Below are 25,111 nucleotides of genomic sequence, written 5' to 3'. Positions count from 1 at the left end.
TAAAGGGGCTGAATAATATTGCACGACCCACTTTTCAGTTTTTGAATTTCCACAAAAATTTAAAATAACCAATAAATTTCATTCAACTTCACAATTGTGTCCCACTTGTTGTTGATTATTCACCAAATATTTACATTTGGTATCTTTACGTTTGAAGCATGATATGTGGGAAAAGGTTGAAAAGTTCCAGGGGGCCGAAAACTTTCACAAGGCACTGTATTTTGCACAAAGTTTCTTTATCTTTAAGAGTCATATGGACAGCCCTTTAAAAGGGAGTAACTATTAAATTACACACCTGGACTCACTGAAGTATTGACACATGAAAAAAACGTCATCCACCTTTTCTCTCCCTGCATGCCTCTGCATCCTGCACGTCACTGTTATGTCCGGTTCCCTGAAAAATGCCCACAGGAAAAATGCCCACAGGAAAATTGCCCACACGGAAAATTGCCCACACGGAGAATTGCCAGTTGCAGCATCACAGTTTAAGATCTATGATTTTTGAGGTGCAAGGTGAGGATGTTCAAATGATACGTGATCAACTTGAGATTTACAGTTGATCTAGTGCAAAACTGCAAAAATGAAGATCTGTGTTTGTAGCAGTCTGTCATTATCAGCAATAGATAGATATAGTCTGCTCTCTTCTCTCACTGATTCTGCTTTACTCCTCCCACCATCCCAAAACAGCAGCACATGCAGAATCAGCAGCAATGTGATCCAGAGGAGCCATCACTGCTATCAGTACTCACAAAAGTATCAGTGTTATCTGTGGAGCTACATGGGACTGCAGGTCACATCTAATACATTATCATCTCAGTGGGAGCCCACCAGAAGCAGGGTGCTGCTGGCAGATAGTTGGTCTTGGAAGCCCAGAAGGCACAGCAGAAAGGTGAAGTTCTGCCACTTGTACCACCTTGTGTTCTTGCTGAGAATGTATGATATGTTTTTGCAGTGGTGTAACTGGAGTCCGATGGGCCCCATTGTGAAATTTGGACCTGCCCCCCCCCCCACACACACAAGCACGTTGGTGAGATGTATGGGCCCCTGCATTGTTCTAAATTCTTTAAAGACTTATGAATTGCCCCCTCCCCTTTCATTACGTAGTAAAATGTCCCACATCCTGGTATACATGCCCATCATCCTGGTGAATATGTCCGCATGGTCCCCATCCTGGTATGTATGGTCCATATGGTCTCCATCCTGGTATATATGCCCACTTCCTTGTATATATGTCCCCATCTTGGTTTACATGGTCCCCAATCCTAGTGTATGTGTCCTCGTTCTGCCCCTAATGCATAATTAAAAACAAAAACATTCTGCTCACCTTTTCTCTGCTCCCACATCACCCAGTGTCTTTTGTAGCCACCGCACAGCCCAGCAGCTGACATCGGAGTGTGCGCCGTTGTCATGCGCTGCTCCCTGTGGCTGCACCTCCGACGTCAGCTCACAGCCACTGCATGTGTCGCAGTACAGCAAGTATCACAGTGCAGGGACCCGATGGGTTTCTGCAACATGATGCATGTTATCTGAATCTGCGTCTTCAGTGAGGACAGAGATCCAGCAGAAGCAGACATCTGTACCCCTGTGCCTGGTCGTAGCCTTGATCCCTGCGACCACAGTCATTACACCTCTGTGTTTTTTTCTGTTGATGAACCAATAGTCTTACCAATGTGTGTTGCTCTCACCCTGTGTTAGCAGACAAAAGCACCCACTGACCTGTGTCCCTCCATAGTGATGTCACTGACCAACAGAGGACCCGGAAGTGGCAGAGCAGCGCCGCTCTCCTATTGATTTCAGTGACAGTGAATCTGGCGCCTGCATTTCCTTTCCTGTCCACTTATGACTATCAAGAGAATAAGAGTGAACAGATCCTACGTAGTTATGTATCATACACATATACTGCAGGTGTATGCAGGCATGGGATGAAAGAAAATGCAGAATGGATTTGAATAAGGGTCTCTAGGCCCATACACACTACACTGTACTCTGGGACTAGGTATAAGTGAACCGAACCTGTAGAACCCGGAGAAGTAAACTGGGCCCAGAGAACTTTGTTGAAATCCCTTCTGCATTTTCTTTGCTGCCTGTGTTGTGCTGTATTGTATTTAAATGGAGCCCATGGAAGTCACCGGGCTTTCCTTGTTGACATTATTTCAAATTGGCCTTCCAGCGCTTCCCCACCCCCATTGTTTCAAATTGTCAATTGTGTCATTCTTTTTGGTACAACCCCAGTGAACAATGGCTTTCCTGCTGTGCCAGCCAATTGTGTTTTGGTTAGTTAAAACATGTACTTTAATAGATCTATCCTCATATTTTTTAATTTCTTTTCAATACAAGTGCATTTTGAGTTCATCTAAAGTATTCTAGCCAGAGGAATAACAAAGTTATGATTTACTTGGGATTTGAATATCTTGCCTTTTATGCTATCAACCAAGTGGTGACTTGGAAATGCCGACTGCATCGCTCTTCAAAGTGCCATTCAATTCTCAAAACAAAAGATGACAACATATTTCAAGAACCAACAGAACATTATCATGACTCATGCCCTCAAAAAGCAGAAGCAAATGTGCTTCTGAGCTGCAGAGCATCTCACCTATAACTCTATACTATTCTCCTGCCCAGCAGAGCATCTCACCTATAGGGTAGAGGCACACTAGGGTATGCATTATTGGAGCGACAGTTGCACAAGTGCTTTCCATATTGTCATGCGAGTGTGCTGCAAGTGTGATTTTTTTTTCTCAGCTCACATCAGTGGGACATCCGTGTGACATCTGTGTGTTGTCCGTGTGCAATGCGATAGGACAGATACAGTGGGTACGGAAAGTATTCAGACCCCTTTACATTTTTCACTCTGTTTCATTGCAGCCATTTGGTAAATTCAAAAAAGTTCAATTTTTCAGATTAATGTACACTCTGCACCCAATCTTGACTGAAAAAAAATCAGAAATGTAGAAATTTTTGCAAATGTATTAACCCCTTCGTGACGGGCCAATTTTTTTAAATTCTGACCAATGTCACTTTATGTGGTCATAACTCTGGAATGCGTCAAGTCCCAGTGATTTTGAGACTGTTTTCTCGTGGCACATTATAATTTATGATAGTGATAAATTTAGATTGATATATTTTGTGTTTATTTATAAAAAATATCAGAAACTTAACAAATAAGTAAAACAAAATGGCAATTTTCAAACTTTGAATGATTATCCCTTTAATCCAGATATTCATATCACAGAAAAACATTAACAAATAACTTTTCCCTCACGCCTGCTTTACATCAGCACCATTTTTAAAACGCTAATTTATTTTGTTAGCCTTTTAGGAGGTTTAAAAATGTAGCAATAATTTTAAATTTTTTCAAGGAAATTTACAAAATTTATTTTTTTGAGGGACCTATCCAGGTTTGAAGTGACTGTAGGGGTGCTATATATTGGAAATCCCCAAACATGATACCATTTTAAAAACTGCACCCCCTGACATATTGAAAACTGCTGTCAGGTAGTTTATTAACCCTTCAGGTGATTTTCAGGAATTAATGCAAAGTGGTATAGCCGGAATGAAAAGTGTTTAACACCTAAATGTCACTAACTTCTGAACAGACCGCTATAGCCGGAAGACTTTAAGGCCACTATTTGGCCATTAACTGCTATGGCAAACATCAGGACCACACAATCATGATCTCGGTGTGTCAATTAGATTAAAGTGCAAGCCCCCACAATCTATTAAGCATTTATTTGATGTAGTCACTTTTGACAGCAGCAACTAAGGGGTTAAACAGATATGGATGGTGCTAACACCAATCATTTGTGATACAGCAAGTTGTCAGATATAGTTGACAGCTGCTGAATTGTCACCTGTATGGGGATGATATTCCCTTATATCTCAGGTCAGTAAATATACGTATTTGGCTGTCACGAAGGGGTTAAAAAGAAAAATTGAAATATCACTTGGTCATAAGTATTCAGACCCTTTACTCAGTATTGAGTAGAAGCACCTTTTGAGCTAGTACAGCCATGAGTCTTCTTGGGAATGATGAAACAAGTTTTTCACACCTGGATTTGGGGTTCCTCTGCCATTCTTCCTTGCAAATCCTCTCCAGTTCCGTCAGGTTGGATGGTGAACATTGGTAGACAGCTATTTTCAGGTCTCTCCAGAGATACTCAATTGGGTTTAGGTCAGGTTCTGGCTGGGCCAGTCAAGAATGGTCACAGAGTTGTTCTGAAGCCACTCCTTTGTTATTTTAGCTGTGTGCTTAGGGTCATTGTCTTGTTGGAAGGTGAACCTTCGGCCAAGTCTGAGGTCCAGAGCACTCTGTAAGAGGATTTCATCCAGGATATCTCTTTACTTGGCCACACTCATGTTTCCTTCAATTGCAACCAGTCATCCTGTCCCTGCTGCTGAAAAACATCCCATAGCATGATGCTGCTACGACCATGTTTTACTGTTGGGATTGTATTGGCTAGGTGATGAGCAGTGCCTGGTTTTCTCCACACATACCACTTAGAATTACCATCAAAAAGTTCTATCTTCGTTTCATCAGACCAGAGAACCTTATTTCTCATAGTCTGGGAGTTCTTCATGTGTTTTTAAGCAAACTCTATGCAGGCTTTCATATGTCTTGCACTGAGGAGAGGCTTCCGTTGGGCCACTCTGCCATAATGGCCCCACTGGTGGAGTGCTGCAGTGATAGTTGACTGTGTGGAACTTTCTCCCATTTCCTTATTGTATCTATGCAGCTCAGCCACAGTGATCTTGGGGTTCTTCTTTACCTTACTCACCAAGGCTCTTCTCCCACGATTGCTCAGTTTGGCTGGACGGCCAGGTCTAGGAAGACTTCGGGTGGTCCCAAACTTCTTCCATTTTAGGATTATGGAGGCCACTGTCCTCTTAGGAACCTTGAGTACTGCAGAAATTCTTTTGTAACCTTGGTCAGATGTGTGCCTTGCCACAATTCTGTCTCTGAGCTCCTTGGCCAGTTCATTTGACCTCATGATTCTCATTTGGTCTGACATGCACGGTGAGCTGTGAGGTCTTATATAGACAGGTGTGTGCCTTTACAAATAAAGTCCTATCAGTTTAATTAAACACAGCTGGAATCCAATGAAGGAGTAGGACCATCTCAAGGAGGATCACAAGGAAACTGACAGCATGTGACTTAAATGTGAGTGTCTGAGCAAAGGGTCTGAATACTTATGACCATGTGATATTTAATTTTTTTTTTTCATTAAATTTGTAAAAATTTCTACATTTCTGTTTTTTATCAATCAAGATGGGGTGCAGAGTGTACATTAATGCGAAAAAAATGAACTTTTTTGAATTTACCAAATGGCTACAATGAAACAAAGAGTGAAAAATTTAAAGGGAATCTGTCACCTTTTTTTTTGACGCCACTGACATCAGGGGCTTATCTACAGCATTCTGTAATGCTCTAGATAAGCCCCGGATGTAACCTGAGATAAGAAAAACAAGTTAGATTATACTCACCAGAAGTGGGCGGTCCGGTCCGATGGGTGTTGCGGTCCGATCCGATGCCTCCCATCTTCATATGATGCTGTCCTCTTCTTCCCGTCCTGTAGTGGCTCCGGCACACTGCTCTGCCCTGAAGAGCATCTCACCTATACCTGTATACTATCCCCCTGTCCTGCAGAGCATTTAACCTATAATTAGCCGTAGTTCTCTGCGGCTCTCATGCCCAAGATTCCCAGCCCCGCAGTGTGAATAAATCATAAGCGACTGCGGGGCGGGATCTCTGGCAGCGCGTCCACACAGGTGCGATAGGAACGACATGACGTGATGTCAGAGCACGGGCAGTGCCTACTGCAAATGCCCAAGATAAAATATTGCAGCGCAGGAGCCAGGATTTCAAATGAACGCTGAGGAGGCGGAGCAGAGACTGAAGGAGGACATGACTGACGGATGTGAGGCGTCTGTGTCAGAGGGGGAAAGCCCTGCCCACCGGTCAACATTCTGGTATGTCTCACAAATTTTATAAACGATTATTCCTGCGGTGGAAGGGACACTAAGTAAAAAAGCCACCTTGACAGAATGCAGCATTAGTACTGCACAAGTTGGCTCTTTTACTTAAAAACGCCTGGAGGGGGTGACAGGTTCCCTTTAAATTATCCAGACGCAGATGTAATTTGCATGGGAGATTTTAATATAGTCATGGACAATCGACTTGATAGATTGAGATTGGGTGATGGGATGTCTGGGGAGACCCTCTCTCCGGTTCCATCCCAGCTGGCATTATTCATGGAAGGTAGTGGATGGTTGGATTTGTGGAATTAGTGATAAGCTGACGATTCCTATGATGCTGCACAGTAGGAAAGAGGTGGAGGGATTTGAGGGAGAGCCGCAGAGAACTACTGCGCATGCCCAAGATTCCCAGCCCCGCAGTGTGAATAAATCAGAAGAGACAGCGGGGCAGGATCTCTGGCCGCGTGTCCACGCAGGCGTGATAGGAACCACATGAGATGTCAGAGCACTGGCAGTGCTTACTGCGCATGCCCAAGAAAATATAGTACAGAGCAGGCGCCAGGATTTCAAATGAACGCTGAGGAGGCGGAGCAAAGACTGAAGGAAGAAATGACAGATGGATGTGAGGCGACGGTCAGAGGGGGAAAGACCTGCCACCCAGTCTAACTTCAGGTATGTCTGACCAATTTTAAAACCGATTATTTCTGCGTTGGAAGGAACAGTAAATGAAAGAGCCACCTTGACAGAATGCAGCGTTACTCTTTTACTTAAAAATGCCTGGGGGGGGTGACAGGTTCCCTTTAAGGCATATTTAAAAGGATCTATATCCTCTACGATTTCTTATATTAAACAGGTAACTTCGAGGGAGGATGATGAGATAGAGCGACGATTGAAACATTCGGAGGCTGCATACATATCTAATCAAAATAACGGCAATAGAATCGAGTGGCTAGCTTCTCAAAGGTTATACACCCAATATATAGACACTAAGTCTAAAAGTAAATTATTCTTTACCCGTCAATCCTATTTTTAATTAGGAAACCAGGCAAGTAAATTTTTACACAATACTACAGATTTGCGCACCAGATGGTTCATTGGTATCCTCGACTGAAGAAATACTTCATTGCGTTCATCATTACTATAAGTCGTTATATAAATCTAACGGTGGCTCTGATATTTTGGAATGTCTAGACTACCTATGAGATATAACATTTCCCACATTGAGTCCTGCCCAGCGGGCCTTTATGGACACTGAGTTTACTTTGGAGGATATAGAGAACGCCATGGCGGACATTGCCTCCAGGAGGGCTCCTGGGCCGGACGTGTTTCCCATTGAATTATACAGGAAATACCGGGATATATTGGCACCACTTCTGTTAAGGGTGTTTCAGGGGATTTGGGGTGGGGGGGGGAGAGTCTATGGCAGAGTCCTTTTATGAGGCAAATATTATTGTACTTAAGAAGGAGGGGAAGGACCCTTTGGAATGTGGATCTTATCGCCCCATATCTTTAGTAAATGTAGACTATAAAATCTTTACTAAGGTCCTAGCCGCCAGATTAAATTTGATCATATTGGACCTTATACATCCAGACCAAGCTGGCTTTATGCCTGGTAAGAGTACTTCTATTAACATCAGGCGAGTCCAGTCGGTGGTCTAATATAGCTCTTTGATACCAGACAACAATTGGGCATTAGCGTCGCTGAACGCGGCCAAGGCCTTTGACTCTCTTGAGTGGCCTTTCCTGTCTGCATGTTTGCAGAGATATGGTTTTGGTGATAAGTTTTTAACATGTGTTGGCGTACTATATATGAAACCCAAAGCTTCTATAATTGTACATAATTCCATCTCTGAGTCATTTTCATTATATAGGGAGACCCGTCATGGGTGCCCGCTTTCCCCGGCCCTCTTTGCCCGTGGGATCGAGGTTGGCAATACGCATAAGGTCTTCCCCTGATATTAGGGGTATAGATATAGCAGGTCGTGTAGACCCCATCGGTTTATATGCTGACGGCATCGTGATATTCATGGATAGTGCGGAGGAAACACTGACACAGGTGATTGCCACTACAGATAAATTCAGTAAATACTCGGGCTTATATATAAACTGGGAGAATATAATCCTACATCGAATATCCGGAGTATAATGCCCAAAATTCAAACAAACAATGTAGTGAAAAAATATATACACTCTTTATTGAAACATATACATGAAAAAATGTAGTGTATTAAAAATACAATAATATGATCAGGTAGCGGAGATGACACAAAAAGGAAACTGACAACAGCATCAATAAGTATTATGCCTTGGTCCACAAAATACCCAACAACTCCCCAGCAGAACAATGACTCACTAAGTAAATTGTGCCAACAGTCAATGCAATTTAAATTCTAAAGGATAGGATACAAAATGATGGTTACCGGAAGCGGTTGGTCGCAATTATTTTGGCTAAAGATTGTGCAACCAAGTATTAGGCTGAGGGTGCCAATACTTTTGTCTGGCCCATTTTTGGAGCTTTGTGTGAAATGATCAAAGTTTTGCTTTTTGCTTCATTCTCTTTTTTGTTTTTTCATTTAAGACAAATTAAATGAAGATAATAATACCAAAGAATTTGTGTTTGTAATCATTTTCAGGAAGAAACTGAGTATTATCTGACAGAATTGCAGGGGTGTCAATACTTTTGGCCACAACTGTAGCTAAGATCAGCCTTTCAATCACATATAAGATGTATGTGTGCGGGCCGTGCTCATCTCTACCTTTGATAGGAATTCTTAACTTGCAGGGTCCTCAGGGCCTTATCTCCTCCTTCTATACATATATGCTATCAGTGGGGGCTGAATCTGCTATAAGATCTATTAAGAGGAAGTGGGTAGGGCTCATCCCTGATGTGCAAGAAGAGGAATGGGAAGAGATTCTGGAGTCTCCAATCAGGGTGTCCCCATCTATTAATAATAGGATGACTAAGTTATAAATAAATAATATACCAATCATACTCGACTCCAACACGACTCTTTAGGATGGGTCGATTCCAATCATCAGAATGTTTGTGATGTCACTCATCAGATGCAGATTTCATTCATATGGTATGGAAGTGTCCTATTATCCTACAATACTGGAAAGAAGTGATGTCATTATTGACATCCCTGGTACAAGCTCCCGTTCCTCTTGAACCGCTGGTCTGTTTGTTTGGGGTATGGGATGAAGAAACTTGGGGTCACTATGTTTGGATTTTTCTACGGGAGACGCTTTTTATGGCACGAAAGGTATTGGCACTACAATGGACGGGGGGCTCATGTTCCTCCCTTAGAGCCTGGATTGCATTGGTGAACTCGGTTATGAGCGCACACTATATCAGAACAGAGGATGTCCGGGTAAATTTGATTTAATTTGGGATAGGTGGAACTCTTCCCATCTTACTCTACAAATGCATAATGACTCGACATCAATGTAAGGAGTCAAGTTTTTTGCTTTGGGGGCATCACATAGAGGATAATACAATGTAAAGTATTAGGCGGCGAAATAGTAGTTACTGTAGTTGTAGTTTAGGAACTTCGTATGAGTCATGTTTTTGAACATGTACAAGATTGAATGATACTTACTGTTCCATGTTTCTTTGTTAATAGTTTATCACTTATGTAATACTATAAGAACTTGTATAATTTACATGGCATAAATGATTTATTGTACACGGCTTATTGTCCTTTTGCAAATGCTCCGTAGATTGCAAATGTATCACCTTGGACATAACTAAGAGTGCACATTTTATTCTATGTTTAATAATATGTATAAGTATGTGTGCTCTGTATCGTGCTTAATAATGTATACAAATGTGTATATTGTATATTTTGTTTTGTGGTTAATAAAAGAATTAAAAAAAAAAATTGGCCCTAATACTGGTGGAAAAAACAAGACTGAACAAAAGACTTTCACAGCCATCTACACATCATAGGGAAGATTTTAAGAAACCTCTCAATCTACCTGATGATCCGGAGAAGCATTGGAGTTTTCTGCTGAACACTCCTGTGGGTGATAAGGAAAGGGAAATCTCTCTGGTGTTGTCCTCTTACTGGATAGAACTGGAGGAAACACATAAAGGGACTGAATTCATTCTTTACATACAGATTATGATGTGTGTATTTAGTCCTGGCTATTACCTGGTGATGTGAGGGGCTGGGGAACCTCCATCATGACATTCTTGTACAGATCTTTTTGTCCTTTTAAGTACTCCCACTCCTCCATGGAGAAATACACGGTGACATCCTGACACCTTATAGAAACCTGGCACAAACAATAATACAGTAATAACCCCAAATTCTTCATAATATTATTGAATAATGTCCCAGCATTCCCAGCAGTATCACCTCTCCAGTCATCAGCTCAATCATCTTGTGGGTGTGTTTTAGGATTCTTCCCCATCCCAAAGACACAGGGGCCTGACAGCGATCATTAGAGGACTTCTCCACTACTATGTAATCCTGTTTATGGAGAGATACATTAATAAAAATCACTACAGACATTTCCATAGTACTCACCTCTCCAGTTCTGTCCATCTGTTATTCCCAAAGCTAAAAATGATGTAATGTGACATCATCAGAATCTCTCACCTCTCCAGTAAGCTGGAAGATGATCTCTAGGGCGAGGGCTAATATCTTATCCACCATCTTGTCCCTGTCATTATCCATCCTTAACAGGTCAATCAGGAAAATTCTGTTACATGGATGAAATCCACTGAGAGCACCTGAGATTATGGGAATCTGGCTGGGGTGAAGATGGAAAATCATGAAAAACACCATGTAAGAATACAATTTCTGGAGATAAGGGCAAAGACGAACAAGGAGCACTCTCTCCTCTCGTAAGGACTGGAAATGCTTAGGCTATTAAAGTCGCTAACACATATTCGAGCAGAAAATACAAAATATTAACACAAGACCGAGCCAGAACTGGAACAAGATCATCATCACCTTGCCCCAAAAGACGTACATGCGCCAGCGCTGGTTTCACCATGTTATTAGGCGGGAGTACTGTGTTTGGAAGGAGGGGCAAGAGCCAAACCCTTTTCACATGCAATAGATGCCGGCTATGTAACAAAGGCAGCATCAGTCTCTCTAACAGCAGCCAAGCTAAGCTCCTATTGCTGCTGTTAACCATTTAAATGGCACTAGCTCTGACAGTAGCATTCAAACGAAGTAGTAGCAAATGGAAAAATATTTAGAATTGAGAGTCCTCAGTGGTTGATACCTTTTAGTGGCTAACTGAAAAGATGGTAACACATCGCAAGCTTTCGAGACTACTCTGGACTCTTCATCAGGCTAAGACTAATACAACATCTGAAAAATCACATATTTATACACAAAACACTCAACTACTCCAGCACTGAAATTAACTTTTTAGACACCATCATTAAGCTAAAGAACAGAAGCCAATTGACCATCCAACATACCTTAAATGGCACAGCTTCCATCCAAAACACAAACTATTGTCTAGAGCCAAGCCATCAGATAAAATCGTATATGTTCCAACGCCATGGATAGAAACAAACACCTTGGTCGCCTCAGAAAGACCTTTTTGAATCAGGGCTACCATCCAAGAAGAATTGAAAACCAAATTAGAAGAGCCACTAGAATATCAAGGAATCACCTGCTGCATTACAAAGCTAAAGATGAAAATAACCGGGTGCCTCTAGTAGTCACCTACAATCCAAATCTGGAGGTGCTAAGGGGAGCTGCACGGAAATTACAACCTTTACTACAAAAAGATGCCCGATTACAATCCATATTTCCAGACCCCCCACTACTGTATTTTAGGCAGCCCCCAAATCTAAGAAGCATCTTGCAACCAGAAAAAATGTAAAACCTGTCCATCTATAATGACCACGGACAAGATAAAGATCCCCAATTCACATCAGAACTACAAGATCCCAGGTACTTTCAGCTGCATCACATCTAATGTGGTGTACCTAATTATTTGTACTAAATGTCCAACTGGGGGTCTGTATGTGGGGGAGACAGGGCAAAAGCTTAAAACAAGGATGAATTCTCATCGCCACACAATAAGAGAAAGAAGAATGGATCTACCTGTGGCAAAATATTTTTGTATCCCCGGCAATAGCATGATGGACATTAAATTACTTGTATTAAAAGGTAACTTCAAGTCTCAGAGAGTCTGGGAGTAATTTATGACAAACTTTGACACACTCAGTGCAGGAATGAATGTGTCGCATGGATTTATGTCTTTTTACATCAATTAAGGAATTTGCTCTTCAGACCTTCTGGGAGCATCACAACACAGTTCCAGACCCCAATCAGAGGACAATAAAACATTCAGACTCTTTATCTATGAATTGTTCCAATATTTAGGTTTATACCTCTCCCATAATGACAATTCTGCTTCACATCACTTGTCTTATCTATTGTGTTATTTCTGTGCTGTTTTGTGCATAAATATGTGATTCCTCAGATGTTGTATTAGTCTAGCCTGATGAAGAGACCTGAGTAGTCTCGAAAACTTGCAAAGTGACACCATCTTTTCAGTTAGCAATTAAAAGGTATCAACCCGAGGAATCTCAATTCTAAATATTTTTCTATCTACTGGCTAACACGGTACAAAGATATATATCTTTGCTGTAGTAGCAGATGCGCACAAACCAGCTTCCATCATCATATTCAGGGCAACAATGGGTTACCATGACAGCCGGGGGCCACGTCTGCTGCTATCTTGGCCTAAGGTGAAGCTCAGCCACTGAGTTATTACAGAATATACGATAGCATAAGCGATCAGACGATCGAAGGTTATAATCCCCTAAGGGAATTTAAAAAAAAAAAAAAAAAGTTGCAAAAAATGTATATAAATTCAAATCACCAGCCTTTTCCTTAAAAAACTAAAACATTTGGCATAGCTGTGTCCATTAGAATTTAACCTATCAAAATATAAAATTAATAACTTATATGGTAAATGCTATAATTAAAAAAACAACAAAAATCACAGAATTTTAGTTTTCAGTCACCTCACAGTCCCCTCCAAAAAACGCAATAAATAAAACAATCAAAATGTCACAAGTGCACCAAATTGGTATCAATAAAACCATCACCTCAAGAAAAATAAGCCCTCACACAGCTCAGTTGGAAGAAAAATAAAAAACGTTACAGGCCTTGTAATATAGTGATAAACTTCCTTTTTGTTGCAAAACTTGGACTTCAGAATGAGGCTATGTGCACACGCTGCAGATTGGTCTGCGGATTTGTATCTGCGGAGCCACAGGTAAAATGACCTGCGGTTTTACCTGCGGATTGGCCTGCGGTTTTCCCCTGCGGTTTATCACCTCTACAGTGGAGGAGATGGTAAACCGCAGCAGAATCCGCAGAAAAGAATTGACATGTCATTTCTTTCTGCGGATTCAAAAACGCAGCTTTTCCGCAGTTAAAAATCCGCAACATGTGCACAGCAGATTGTAAATCACATAGATTTACATGCTACTGTACACTGTCTGCAGAACTGCTGCAGATATGCAGCGGCCAAAACTGCAGCGGATCCGCAGCAAAAACCGCAGCATGTGTGCATAGCCTAACGTGTTGTCACGTGTGATTGCTGCAGCCGTCATGTGTTGATATAACACAATACCATTATAAAGAATTGGAAGCTGCACAGAAGTCGCAAAATAAAGGTAATGAAAAAATCCATCAAACTGATCAGTCCACAAACAGTCAAACGTTAAAACATGGATTTTTGTAAGTACTCACCGTAAAATCCTTTTCTCCGAGACGCTCATTGGGGGACACAGATACTGTGGGTGTATGCTTCTGCCGTTAGGAGGCTGACACTAAGTGAAAAAAAGAGGTTAGCTCCTCCTCCGCAGTATACACCCTCGCCCCTATTGCGGGCGGAAATCAGTTTGGTGCCAAAGCAGTAGGAGGACAACAAACCAGCCTTAATACAGGTACAACATGTCAAAAAACACCACCCTTATCTCAAATTAGTAAATGCACATAAATTTTAGCAAAACAAGAGCCAACTGGCTATTAGGGTGGGTTCTGTGTCCCCAAATGAGCGTCTCGGAGAAAAGGATTTTACGGTGAGTACTCACAAAAATCCATGTTTCTCCTTCGCCTCATTGGGGGACACAGATACTGTGGGACGTCCTAAAGCAGTCCCTGGGTGGGAGATTGACTCACTGATCCAAGCTATATGCCTCTTTTGTTTAACCCCTTAACGACCGCCGATACGCCTTTTAACGGCGGTAATTAAGGGTACTAAAACCACAGCGCCGTTAATTCACGGCGCTGTGATTTAAGTGACTAGCGCCCCCCAGTGTCGGATTTTCTCCGGGGTCTCGGCTGCTAGGGGTAGCCGAGACCCCAAAGAACATGAATCGGTCGTTTTTTACCGACCCCCGCTTTTGCAATCGCCGTTATTAACCCTATAACGGCGACCGCAAAAAAAAAAAAAAGCCGCAATTTTACATTTAATTTCTCTCTCCTCTGATGTGATCGCACATCAGAGGAGAGAGAAATAGGGTCCCCGATCCCCCCCCCGGTACCTCTCCGTGGCCCTCTGTCCCGCCGGCATCCTCCGATGGGCGCCGCCATCTTGAAAATGGCGGGCGCATGCGCAGTGCGCCCGCCGGGAATCTGCCGGCTCCGGCTGGCAGATTCCATTCATTATTTTGATCACTATGATAAATGATCATAGTGATCAAAATAAAAAAAATAGTACATAACCCCCCCCGTTTATCACTCCCTTATATAGGCCAATATAATGAAATAAAGAAAATATTTTTTTTTTCAGTTTTCCATTAGGGTTAGGGTTGGGTTAGGGTTAGGGCTAGGCTTAGGGTTAGGGTTGTGCTAGGGCTAGGGCTGGGCTAGGGTTAGGGCTCGGGTCACGACTAGGGTTAGAATTAGGGTTAGGGCGAACTAGAATTAGGGTTAGAATTAGGATTAGGGTTGGGATTAGGGTTAGGGTTGGGATTAGGGTTAGGGGTGTGTTGGGGTTAGGGTTGGAGCAAGAATTGAGGGGTTTCCACTATTTGCCAACTTTGGGGGTCTAAAAATTGGGGTCTAAAAAAATCACTTTGTGGAAATAAAAAAAGACTTTTTATTTTCACGGCTCTGCGTTTATAAACTTTTGTGAAGCGCTTGGGGGTTCAAAGTGCTCACCACACATCTAGATAAGTTCCTTAGGGGGTCTAATTTCCAAAATGGGGTCACTTGTGTGGGGTTTCCACTGTTTAGGCCCATCAGGGGCTCTGCAAGCGCAACATGAAGCCCGCAGACCATTCCATCAAAGTCTGCATTCCAAAATGGCACTCCTTCCCTTCCGAGCTCTCCCATGCGCCCAAACAGTGGTTCCCCCCCACATATGGGGTATCGGCGTACTCAGGACAAATCGCATAACAACTGTGCGGGTATGATTTCTCCTGTTACCCTTGTAAAAATAAAAATTTGGGGGCGAAAAGATCATTTTTGTGGAAAAAAAATGGATTTTTTATTTTCACGGCTCTACGTTATAAACTTCTGTGAAGCACTTGAAGGTTCAAAGTGCTCACCACACATCTAGATAAGTTCCTTAATGGGTCTAGTTTCCAAAATGGGGTCACTTGTGGGGGGTTTCCACTGTTTAGGCCCATCAGGGGCTCTGCAAGCGCAACATGATGCACGCAGACCATTCCATCAAAGTCTGCATTCCAAAATGGCACTCCTTCCCTTCCGAGCTCTCCCATGCGCCCAAACAGTGGTTCCCCCCCACATATGGGGTATCGGCGTACTCAGGACAAATCGCATAACAACTGTGCGGGTATGATTTCTCCTGTTACCCTTGTAAAAATAAAAATTTTGGGGCGAAAAGATCATTTTTGTGGAAAAAAAATGGATTTTTTATTTTCACGGCTCTACGTTATAAACTTCTGTGAAGCACTTGAAGGTTCAAAGTGCTCACCACACATCTAGATAAGTTCCTTAATGGGTCTAGTTTCCAAAATGGGGTCACTTGTGGGGGCGGTTTCCACTGTTTAGGCCCATCAGGGGCTCTGCAAGCGCAACATGATGCCCGCAGACCATTCCATCAAAGTCTGCATTCCAAAATGGCACTCCTTCCCTTCCGAGCTCTCCCATGCGCCCAAACAGTGGTTCCCCCCCACATATGGGGTATCGGCGTACTCAGGACAAATCGCATAACAACTGTGCGGGTATGATTTCTCCTGTTACCCTTGTATAAAATAAAAATTTGGGGGCGAACAGATCATTTTTGTGGAAAAAAATAGATTTCTTATTTTCACGGCTCTACGTTATAAACTTCTGTGAAGCCCCTGGGGGTTCAAAGTGCTCACCACACATCTAGATAAGTTCCTTAATGGGTCTAGTTTCCAAAATGGGGTCACTTGTTGGAGGTTTCAACTGTTTAGGCACATTAAGGGCTCTCCGAACGCAACATGGCATCCGATCTCAATTCCAGCCAATTCTGCGTTGAAAAAGTCAAACGGCGCTCCATCCCTTGCGAGCTCTGCCGTGTGCTGAAAAAGTGGTTTACCCCCACATATAGGGTATCAGCGTATTCAGGAGAAATTGTACAACAAATTTTGTGGTTGATTTTCTCTTTTAACACTTCTTGAATGTGGTTTTGAGCACCTTGAGGGGTCTAGTGTTTAGAATGTGCCACTTTTGGGTATTTTCTGTCATGTACACCCCTCAAAATGACTTTAAATATGATGTGGTCCCTAAAAAAAATGGTTTTGTAAATTTTGTTGTAAAAATGAGAAATCGCTGGTCAACTTTTAACCCTTATAACTTCCTAACAAAAAAAAAATTTGCTTCCAAAATTGTGCTGATGTAAAGTAGACATGTGGGAAATGTTATTTATTAAGAAATTTATGTGACACATCTCTCTGATTTGAGGGCATACAAATTTAAAGTTTTAAAATTGCAAAATTTTCAAAATTTTCGCCATATTTCCGTTTTTTTCATAAATAAACACAAGACTTATCGAAGAAATTTTACCACTAACATGAAGTACAATATGTCACGAAAAAACAATCTTAGAATCAGCGGGATCCATTAAAGCATTCCAGAGTTATAACCTCATAAAGGGACAGTGGTCAGAATTGTAAAAATTGGCCTGGTCATTAAGCTGCAAACTGGCTCTGTCGCTAAGGGGTTAAAGGTGCGCCACCGCTGCTTTGAGAATCCTTCTACCCAGGCTCGCATCCGCCGAAGCCTGAGTATGACTTATCACAATGTCTGGCAAATGTGTGCAGGCTGGATCAGGTTGCTGCTTTGCAAGGCTGTTCTGTCGAAGCGTGATGCCAAAGCACCCAAGAGGCGCCCACTGCCCAAGTAGAGTGCGCTCTGATCCCTGCTGGAATCGGCGTGCCTCTAATGCGGTAGGACTCCTAAAAAGTCAAACAAAAAAACATCTGGCTATGGTCGATTTTGAGGCAGCGAGTCCCTTTCTGCTCCCTTCGGGGAGCACGAACAGCGTGTTCGTATGACGAAAGGGAGCAGTCTTCGACCCGTACCCCCGGAGGGCTCTTACCCGGTCTAACGTGTGACGAGCCTCTCGGAGAAAAGGATTTTACGGTGAGTACTCACAAAAATCCATGTTTCTCCTTCACCTCATTGGGGGACACAGATACTGTGGGACGTCCTAAAGCAGTCCCTGGGTGGGAGATTGACTCACCGAACCAAGCTATATGCCTCTTTTGTTTAAAGGTGCGCCACCGCTGCTTGGAGAATCCTTCTACCCAGGCTCACATCCGCCGAAGCCTGAGTATGACTTATCACAATGTCTGGCAAATGTGTGCAGGCTGGACCAGGTTGCTGCTTTGCAAGCCTGTTCTGTCGAAGCCTGATGCCGAAGCACCCAAGAGGCGCCCACTGCCCAAGTAGAGTGCGCTCTGATCCCTGCTGGAATCGGCGTGCCTCTAATGCGGTAGGACTCCTAAAAAGTCAAACAAAAAACCATCTGGCTATGGTCGATTTTGAGGCGAGTCCCTTTCTGTGCCCTTCGGGGAGCACGAACAGCGTGTTCGTCTGACGAAAGGGAGCCGTCCTCGACCCGTACCTTCGGAGGGCTCTTACCAAGTCTAACGTGTGACGAGCCTCTTCCACACGGTGCACCGGTGCTGGACAAAATGAAGGCAAAACAACATCTTCATTAATGTGAAAAGAGGACATGACTTTCGGCAGAAAAGGAGGGGTTGGTCTGAGCACCCCTTATCCTTATGGAAAGTGAGGAATGGAAGTCGACCGGATAGTGCCGTCAGCTCTGAAAACCCGCCTGACAAAAGTGATGGCCACTAGGAACACCACTTTCCAGGAAAGGTACCTCAAAGAGACCTCCTGAAGAGGTTCAAAAGGAGCTTCCTGCAGAACCCTTAGGACCAGGTCAAGGTCCCAGGCATCCATGGGCGCCTTATAGGGAGGTACCAAGTTGGAGACTCCCTGGATGAAAGTCTTAACCTGTAACCTGGTAGCCATTCCGCACTGGACCAGGACAGATAAAGCCGATATTTGTCTCCTGAGGGAACTTGGGCTGGGGCCCAAGTCTAGGCCCGACTGGAGAAAAAACAAGACGTTGGGGATCGAGAATCTCAGGGGAGAAACACCGCGTCCTCGACGCCAAGCGAAGAACACCCTCCAGGTGTGGTGGTAACTTCGTGCTGAGGTCGACTTCCGGGCGCTAACTATTGTAGCGAACACCCTGCTCCCAAACCCTGCCTGGGTTAGAATCCAAGATTAACTGGCCATGCCGTCAAACACAGGGCCACTGAGCTCGAGTGGCAAATCGGCCCTTGAGAAAGTAGCTCTGGGCGCTCTGGCAGTCGCCAAGGAACGTCGGCGAGCAGGTGCATTAGATCCGCGTACCACGCTCAATAGGACCAGTCTGGGGCCAGCCGGATCGCCGGAACCCCTTCCCTCTTGATCCTTTTGATGACTCTCGGCAGTAGCGACAGCGGGGGAAATAGATATGGGTGGCGACACTGGTTCCATGACAGAACCACTGCGTCCACCGATTGCCTGCGGATCCTTGGCCCGAGCGCCACATGTGGGCACCTTGGCATTCACTCCGGAAGCCAACAGATCCACATCTGGTGTTCCCCGTAGTTAAAAAATCTGCTGGAAGACTTCGGGATGTAGAGATCACTCTCCGGACACAGGACCCTGAGAAAGTCTGCTGCCCAATTTTCCACGCCCGGGATGTGAGCTGCCGAGATCACTGAGTGGTTTGTCTGACCAACTGAAGAACGTGCCCCACCCCGCGCATGGTTGCTCTGCTGCGGGTGCACCCTTGATGGTCTATATAGACCACCGCCATGGCTTTGTCCGATTGAATTCGGACAAGGTGGCCTGCTAGAAAGTGATAAAACTGTTGCAGAGTCAGCCAAATTGCCCGTATCTCAAATAGCTTGGTCGGGAGGAGAGCCTCCTGCGGGGACCACCGCCCCTGGGTCGTGTGGTGGCGAAAACCCTGCACCCCAGTCGAGGAGACTGGCTTTGGTTGTCATCACCAACCAACCAATGGACTGGGTAAAAAGGGCTTCCCCTGGGACAGAGAGGGACTGGTTATCCACCATTCGAGCGACTCCCTGACTTGACAGGATCGCCGGCTCCGCTGAACGAACGTGAACGGAATTCTTGTCCCAAGCTGACAAGAGGGCGCGCTGCAGGTGGCGAAGATGGAACTGGCGAACGGTAACACTTCTATTGCCGCCACCATTTCTCTTAGAATCCTCATCCTGAACCAGATGGAATGAGGGACTGGTTGGCGAAGTGTCCAGACTCCCTTCGAAGAGTAAGCGCCTCTTCCTGAGGAGAATTACCAGCCCACGGCAAGTGTCGAGGATCCTTCCTAAGAAGAAAAAAAAAAACCTCTGAGCTGGCACAAGAGATGACTACCTCGCGCCGACCAACCACCCTAAGCGGCCAAGAGTATCCAGCGTGATGTTGACATTTTCCTCGCATGTTCGTATTGAAGGGCCCTTAACTAAGAGGTCGTCCAAGTAAGGGAAAAATGACTATGCCTCAAGAATGTAGCATGGCCATGACAACTGTCATAACCTTTGTGAACACTCTGGGAGCCTTGGCTAGCCCGAAGGGTAGTGCTATGAACTGAAAATGTCGAAGCGCAGAAACCTCTGATGAGCAGGAAAAATGGGCTCGCCACCTGATGAATGCACTCATGCGCAGCCTAGAATGGCAGGTGGCAATGTGCAGATATGCGTTCTGGATATCTATTGAGGCCAAGTATTCTCCCCGCTCCATGGCCGATATGACTGACCGGAGAGACTCCATCCGGAAATGTCTGATGCTGACGAACCTGTTCAGAAGCCTCAGGTCCAAGACAGGTCTGACAGACCCGTTCCCCTTTTGTGAACCGCAAACAGCTTGGAAACGAAACCCTGAGCTCTTTGGTGTTCTGGCACGGAAACAATGACTCCGTTGTGCAGGAACGATTCGATGGCCCCTAATAGAGCCCTTGCCTAGGTATCCACCCTGGGAAGACGAGAAAAGGAAAACGTCTTGGAGGGCATCTGACAAATTCTATTTTGTAAACCTGAGGCCACCAACTCCTTTACCCACGTGTCGCGTGCAACACTAAACCAGACGTGGCGGAATCAGAGTAGACGGCCGCCCACCTCGCCGGTGTCGTCTGGTAAACGCTGACTATCTTTGGGATCTGGATCCCCTTGATCTGGGCTGCTGAGTCCGCATTCCCCCCAATGGGTTGGATCTAAATGAGATCTGCTGCTCCCTATCCTGGTTGGTGCAGCCTGAAGCGGCGGAATTGGCCTCTGTGGTCCACCCGGCGTTGCAAAAAGATCGAAAACGCGCCTGAAAAGGGTGCGAAAAAGACGGTTTGACCCTTTGTTGAGGGAGAAGAAACGCTCTTTCCTCCTGCGGAGTCAGAGATAAGCTTATCCAACTTCTCTCCAATAAACGGCCGCAATGCTGATAAGGCAGAGAAGTCAAGGACTTCTTGAAAGCAGAATCGGCCCGCCATCCATAGAGCTCTTCTGATAGAAATTGCATTAGTGGCAGCAAGTGCCGAGCAATTAGCCGCATGCAAGGACGCATTGATTACATAGTCCCAGGTCCATCGCCATCTGCCTCGCGATCTCCAATATCTCGGCAGGTAGCTCTCGCTTCTGCGTGACCCTGCTTAACGATCCTGACCATGAAATCATGGCCTTGGCTGCCCAAGTTGCTGCAAACGAGGGAGAGAGCGCTGATCCTGACACCTCACTTACTGAGCAAGAAGCTCTTTATGAGGCAATCCGTGGAATCCTTAATAGAGGAACCACTAGAAACGAAACAACAGGGTTTTAGTGGCTAGACGCGACACCGGTGGAACCACCATCGGAGATTTCATCCATTTCTTACGGATGTCCGGCAAATGGATACCTTACTTCGAGTGCCTTTTGACCCGAGAAACACCCGTCTGGTCGTTCCCTGAGTCGCTGCACCATGTCCTCAAACTCAGGATAAGAGGAACCAATTCCGTGCCCGCTTCATTCGCTTAAACGCCACCTTATGGCCTAAAAGCCGCGGTGGAACCATCCTCAATCCTCAAGGTCTGACCGACGGCTTCTATGAGCCTGTCCACTATCTCACATGACCCCGGAGCATCCAGGTCAAGGTGTCTGTCTGAGTCGACCTGAGGTATGCTCTCTATAAACCACTAGTGACGGGGAGCGAGAAGCAGGACTTACAGATGCCACAGCACCGGCTGGACTGGGCGACACCGCGAGGATTCCTTCCAGCGGGTCTGCCTGAAATACAAGCGGCCCCTGCAGGCCGAAGGCTCTAGTGAGGTGGAGGTCCCCTCTAAGGCCGATTAGCCACTGTCCCTGCCCCTATCTGGGGCTTGACGGAACTCGATTGCCCTCGTACTGTGACAGAGATAGGGCCCACTCCGGGGGGCTTGCACTTGGGTCGCGTCGCAGGGGAGGGCTCCTGGGTGCGATCGGGCTCACAGGCTTCGCATAATTTTTGGCTCTGGCATGTGGCAAAAAAATTAACCCCTCGAGAAATGCTTGCGGCATAAGGGAACGCGATTTACCTTTTCCAATCATATTGCAGCCAGGTGTAAACCAAATGAGGGTTGAAGGGAGGAGGGGAAAAAAATGCCACCTGCCCCACGCTCATGTCCTCCGGGTAGGGCAGGCCGTTCCTCTCCCGGCCGCGCCCTACCTGCCATGAAGCCGGGGGCTCAGTTTGTTCGACGTCCGCCCTAGCCAGGGGGCGGCGCCGGGAATGACGTCTCGCCGGAGGCGGGACTTCCGCCCGCGGCCCAGTCACAGCCGAAGCCGCAGACTAAATTTTGCCTGCACGCCCAGGCAGATGGCTCCAGTCCCTGCCGCTGGAACCCATCGCCCACGCCTGGCGGAAGGAGGGAGGAGGGAGGAGAGAGAAGGAGGATTGCCCTACACTTCCTAAGATGCCTGGAGCTTCCCGGAACGCTGCCGCAGGCCCTCCCCAGCCCTTCATACCTGACTCCAGCTCTAACCTGTTGCCCCACCAGGTAGAGGGGATGGGGTTAGTTTCTGGACGGTGCAGGCACCGTAACTCCATCTAACCCCTTCAGGGGGTGAGGAGAGGGACCGTCCGCCGCCTTGCAGCACCGCCGTCTAGCGATGGTGGAGCAGTGGGGGCAGCACAGACTAGTCTTGTGCCTCTGTGCAAGCCCATGGTTTCAATACCTAGGGGTGGACAGGGCTAAGTCCGGCATCGCGTCCCACATCGCGGAAGAGGATACGTGGAGGGACACTCACACGTGCTCGCCCATTGTTGGTTTGAGGAAATCTGACCCTTTCAATAGGATCCGTTGCCCCGTCTCATCTTCATAAAATAACAAACAAAAATAGACGTCTGGGGAAAAAAGCCCAGAGATGTCCCTTGCGGGAAAGGATACGTGGAGACGATACTGAACACGTGCTCGCCCGTTGTTGGTTTGGGGAGATCGGACCCTTTCAATAGGATCTGTCGCCCTGTCTTATCTTCATGGAAAAAAAAACAAAAAAAATAATAAGTCTGGCGAAAACCAGACACGTGTGCCTCCAAAGACACTAAGCAAAAAACTGATTTCCGCCCGCAATAGGGGAGAGGGTGTATACTGCGGAGGAGGAGCTAACCTCTTTTTTTCACTTAGTGTCAGCCTCCTAACGGCAGAAGCATACACCCACAGTATCTGTGTCCCCCAATGAGGCGAAGGAGAAAACGCTAGGTAACAGGACTACCACATAAACCACTTTATTCAGGCAGGGGATACAAATCCGCAATTTCTCAGTTTACACGGAAGACTTTCGCAAATATGAAACACCACTTTTTTCATACTGAACCGCCAGGGAAAGCAGACTTATGAAAATAAATAAATCCACACCAAAATTTGCTAGAGTTGCACGCCAATTATTCAGGCAGATTTACCAGTAGTGTTTTCTGATTTGTTGTGGAGGCTTTTCACAACTTAAGTGACCACACCACACACATTTTTATTAACATGTAAACTAGTCACACTGGAATGAGATTTAGGGCAGACAACTGGTATAACAATTTAGAAGAGGGCATGAAGTGAAAAGGGAAAAGGGTGAGGGGGTTAACCCATATGTCATGCTCTACATGGGAGATACTACACAGGGAATAACACAGAGGATGAGAAGATATCAGGAGCCAGTAAATTATTACTGAAGGAGAGGGGGATATAGAGAGAACAAGAAAAGGCAGGAGATACAAGGGGGCTGTCACGGGGTCCTTCTCCGATACCACACAATCAACAGAGCGAGGAAGTGTGAACAATCCTAAGACCTTTATTATAGGCAAAATTAGAAGGTCCATAAACAATCCACCACACTGAGGATACAATAGTCCAGAACACGAATGCAGTTCAGTAACAGGATAAAATGTCCAGGGAGATGAGTCCAATAATCCAACAGCCAGAGGATAAAAAGTCCATACGCTTCCCTTTCTCTCCGACGTGCTGTGTTCACACGATCCTCACCACACAGGAACTGACTTCCCCTCTCCTGTCCTTCCCAGCCCCCTCCCTATGTCCAGGAGTAGTCAGACGGGTTGGGGTGGTTTTCAGGCCTCCCAGACCTGACAAAGGTGCCTTGGGGATTAAGACACTACAGGGGGTCATCAAGAGACATAGATACAGTCAGGCTGCAGACAGTAAGGGTCCCGTTTCACATAGCGAAGCACCAGCGATCTCGACAAAGATACGACCTGGTAAGGATCACTGGTGCGATGCTAAATGGTCGCTAGTAAGCTGCCAAACAGGCAGATCTCTTCAGCGACCCAGCAACGATCCGGCGATCCACATAACGACCTCGGCGGTTGTTGGCACTTTGTCCCACAGCAGCTATTCTGAACTATTACAGCCTGCGTCCCTGAGTTCTGCGACGCCAATGAGGTCGCTCGTCGGCGTCAAACACAGCAATGCATGCAGGCCAGCGGGATGCCGATGAAAAAATGGCCCAGGACATTCCAGCACAATCAGCAATATCCTGCAGGGGGGCCGGTTGCCGCTACTTGTCACATGTAGCGAGATCGCTGTTGCGTCACAAAATTGTTGACGCGCTAGCGATCTCGCTATGTGAGAGGGGGGCTTTAGTGAGCTAATTCAATTATCAGCCTTTTGGAAGGTAATTGAGACTCTAAGCAATATGGGGAATACACGGAATGATACAAGGCAACAAGAGAACATTATGAAAATCAGTGAAATAGAAATATACACAAAATGATACCCACATAGCACATCACAGGGACACAATACCTTTGCAGCGAACATGAGTGAGAGATGCAGAGGGGCTAAAAACTATGGCTCCAATTCAGGGGTAGGCAATTAATTTTCCCAAGGGGCCACATGAGAAACTGTCACTGCTGTGGAGGGCTGAAACAATCGGCTGAACTTAAAGGGGTGGTCTGAAACCGAAGGTGAATTTCATATTAAATGTGTATCTAATCAGTATAATTATCTAATCTTGTTTTCTAATATACTTCAATGAAAAATTCCCTAATGTACCCTCTGCATTCTGACTTCCTGTCTTTTTTTTAACATCCTGTGAAGGGTTAATACTAAAATCAGAGTTGAAGTTTCGTTTTATCCATTCTCTGAAGGTTTCGTTTCTCCGTTTTTGTTGCTGTAAGAT

General features: G+C 45.3%; 1 protein-coding gene across 4 annotated transcripts in view; it reads right to left on the bottom strand.

Annotated features, from left to right (window-relative positions):
* Positions 1-25,111, bottom strand: part of LOC141070992 (uncharacterized) — a 131,081-nt gene that overhangs the window by 65,060 nt on the left and 40,910 nt on the right. For 3 of the 4 annotated variants that reach the window (XM_073559591.1, XM_073559589.1, XM_073559590.1), the window contains exons 2-5: positions 10,578-10,731; positions 10,335-10,448; positions 10,128-10,251; positions 9,952-10,049 (exon numbers count right to left, since the gene is read on the bottom strand). In XM_073559591.1, the coding sequence (XP_073415692.1) occupies positions 9,952-10,049; positions 10,128-10,251; positions 10,335-10,448; positions 10,578-10,655 (414 nt within the window). In that variant the 5' untranslated portion in view covers positions 10,656-10,731. The remainder of the gene's footprint in view (positions 1-9,951; positions 10,050-10,127; positions 10,252-10,334; positions 10,449-10,577; positions 10,732-25,111) is intronic. The other variant, XM_073559592.1, reaches the window with a different exon arrangement.

Source organism: Dendrobates tinctorius, unplaced genomic scaffold (genome assembly GCF_039654945.1).
Source record: "Dendrobates tinctorius isolate UK_male_01 unplaced genomic scaffold, ASM3965494v1 ptg000014l, whole genome shotgun sequence".
NCBI lineage: Eukaryota > Metazoa > Chordata > Amphibia > Anura > Dendrobatidae > Dendrobates > Dendrobates tinctorius.
Note: the sequence above shows the minus strand (reverse complement) of the source record. Positions and strands in the feature narration are given on the sequence as shown.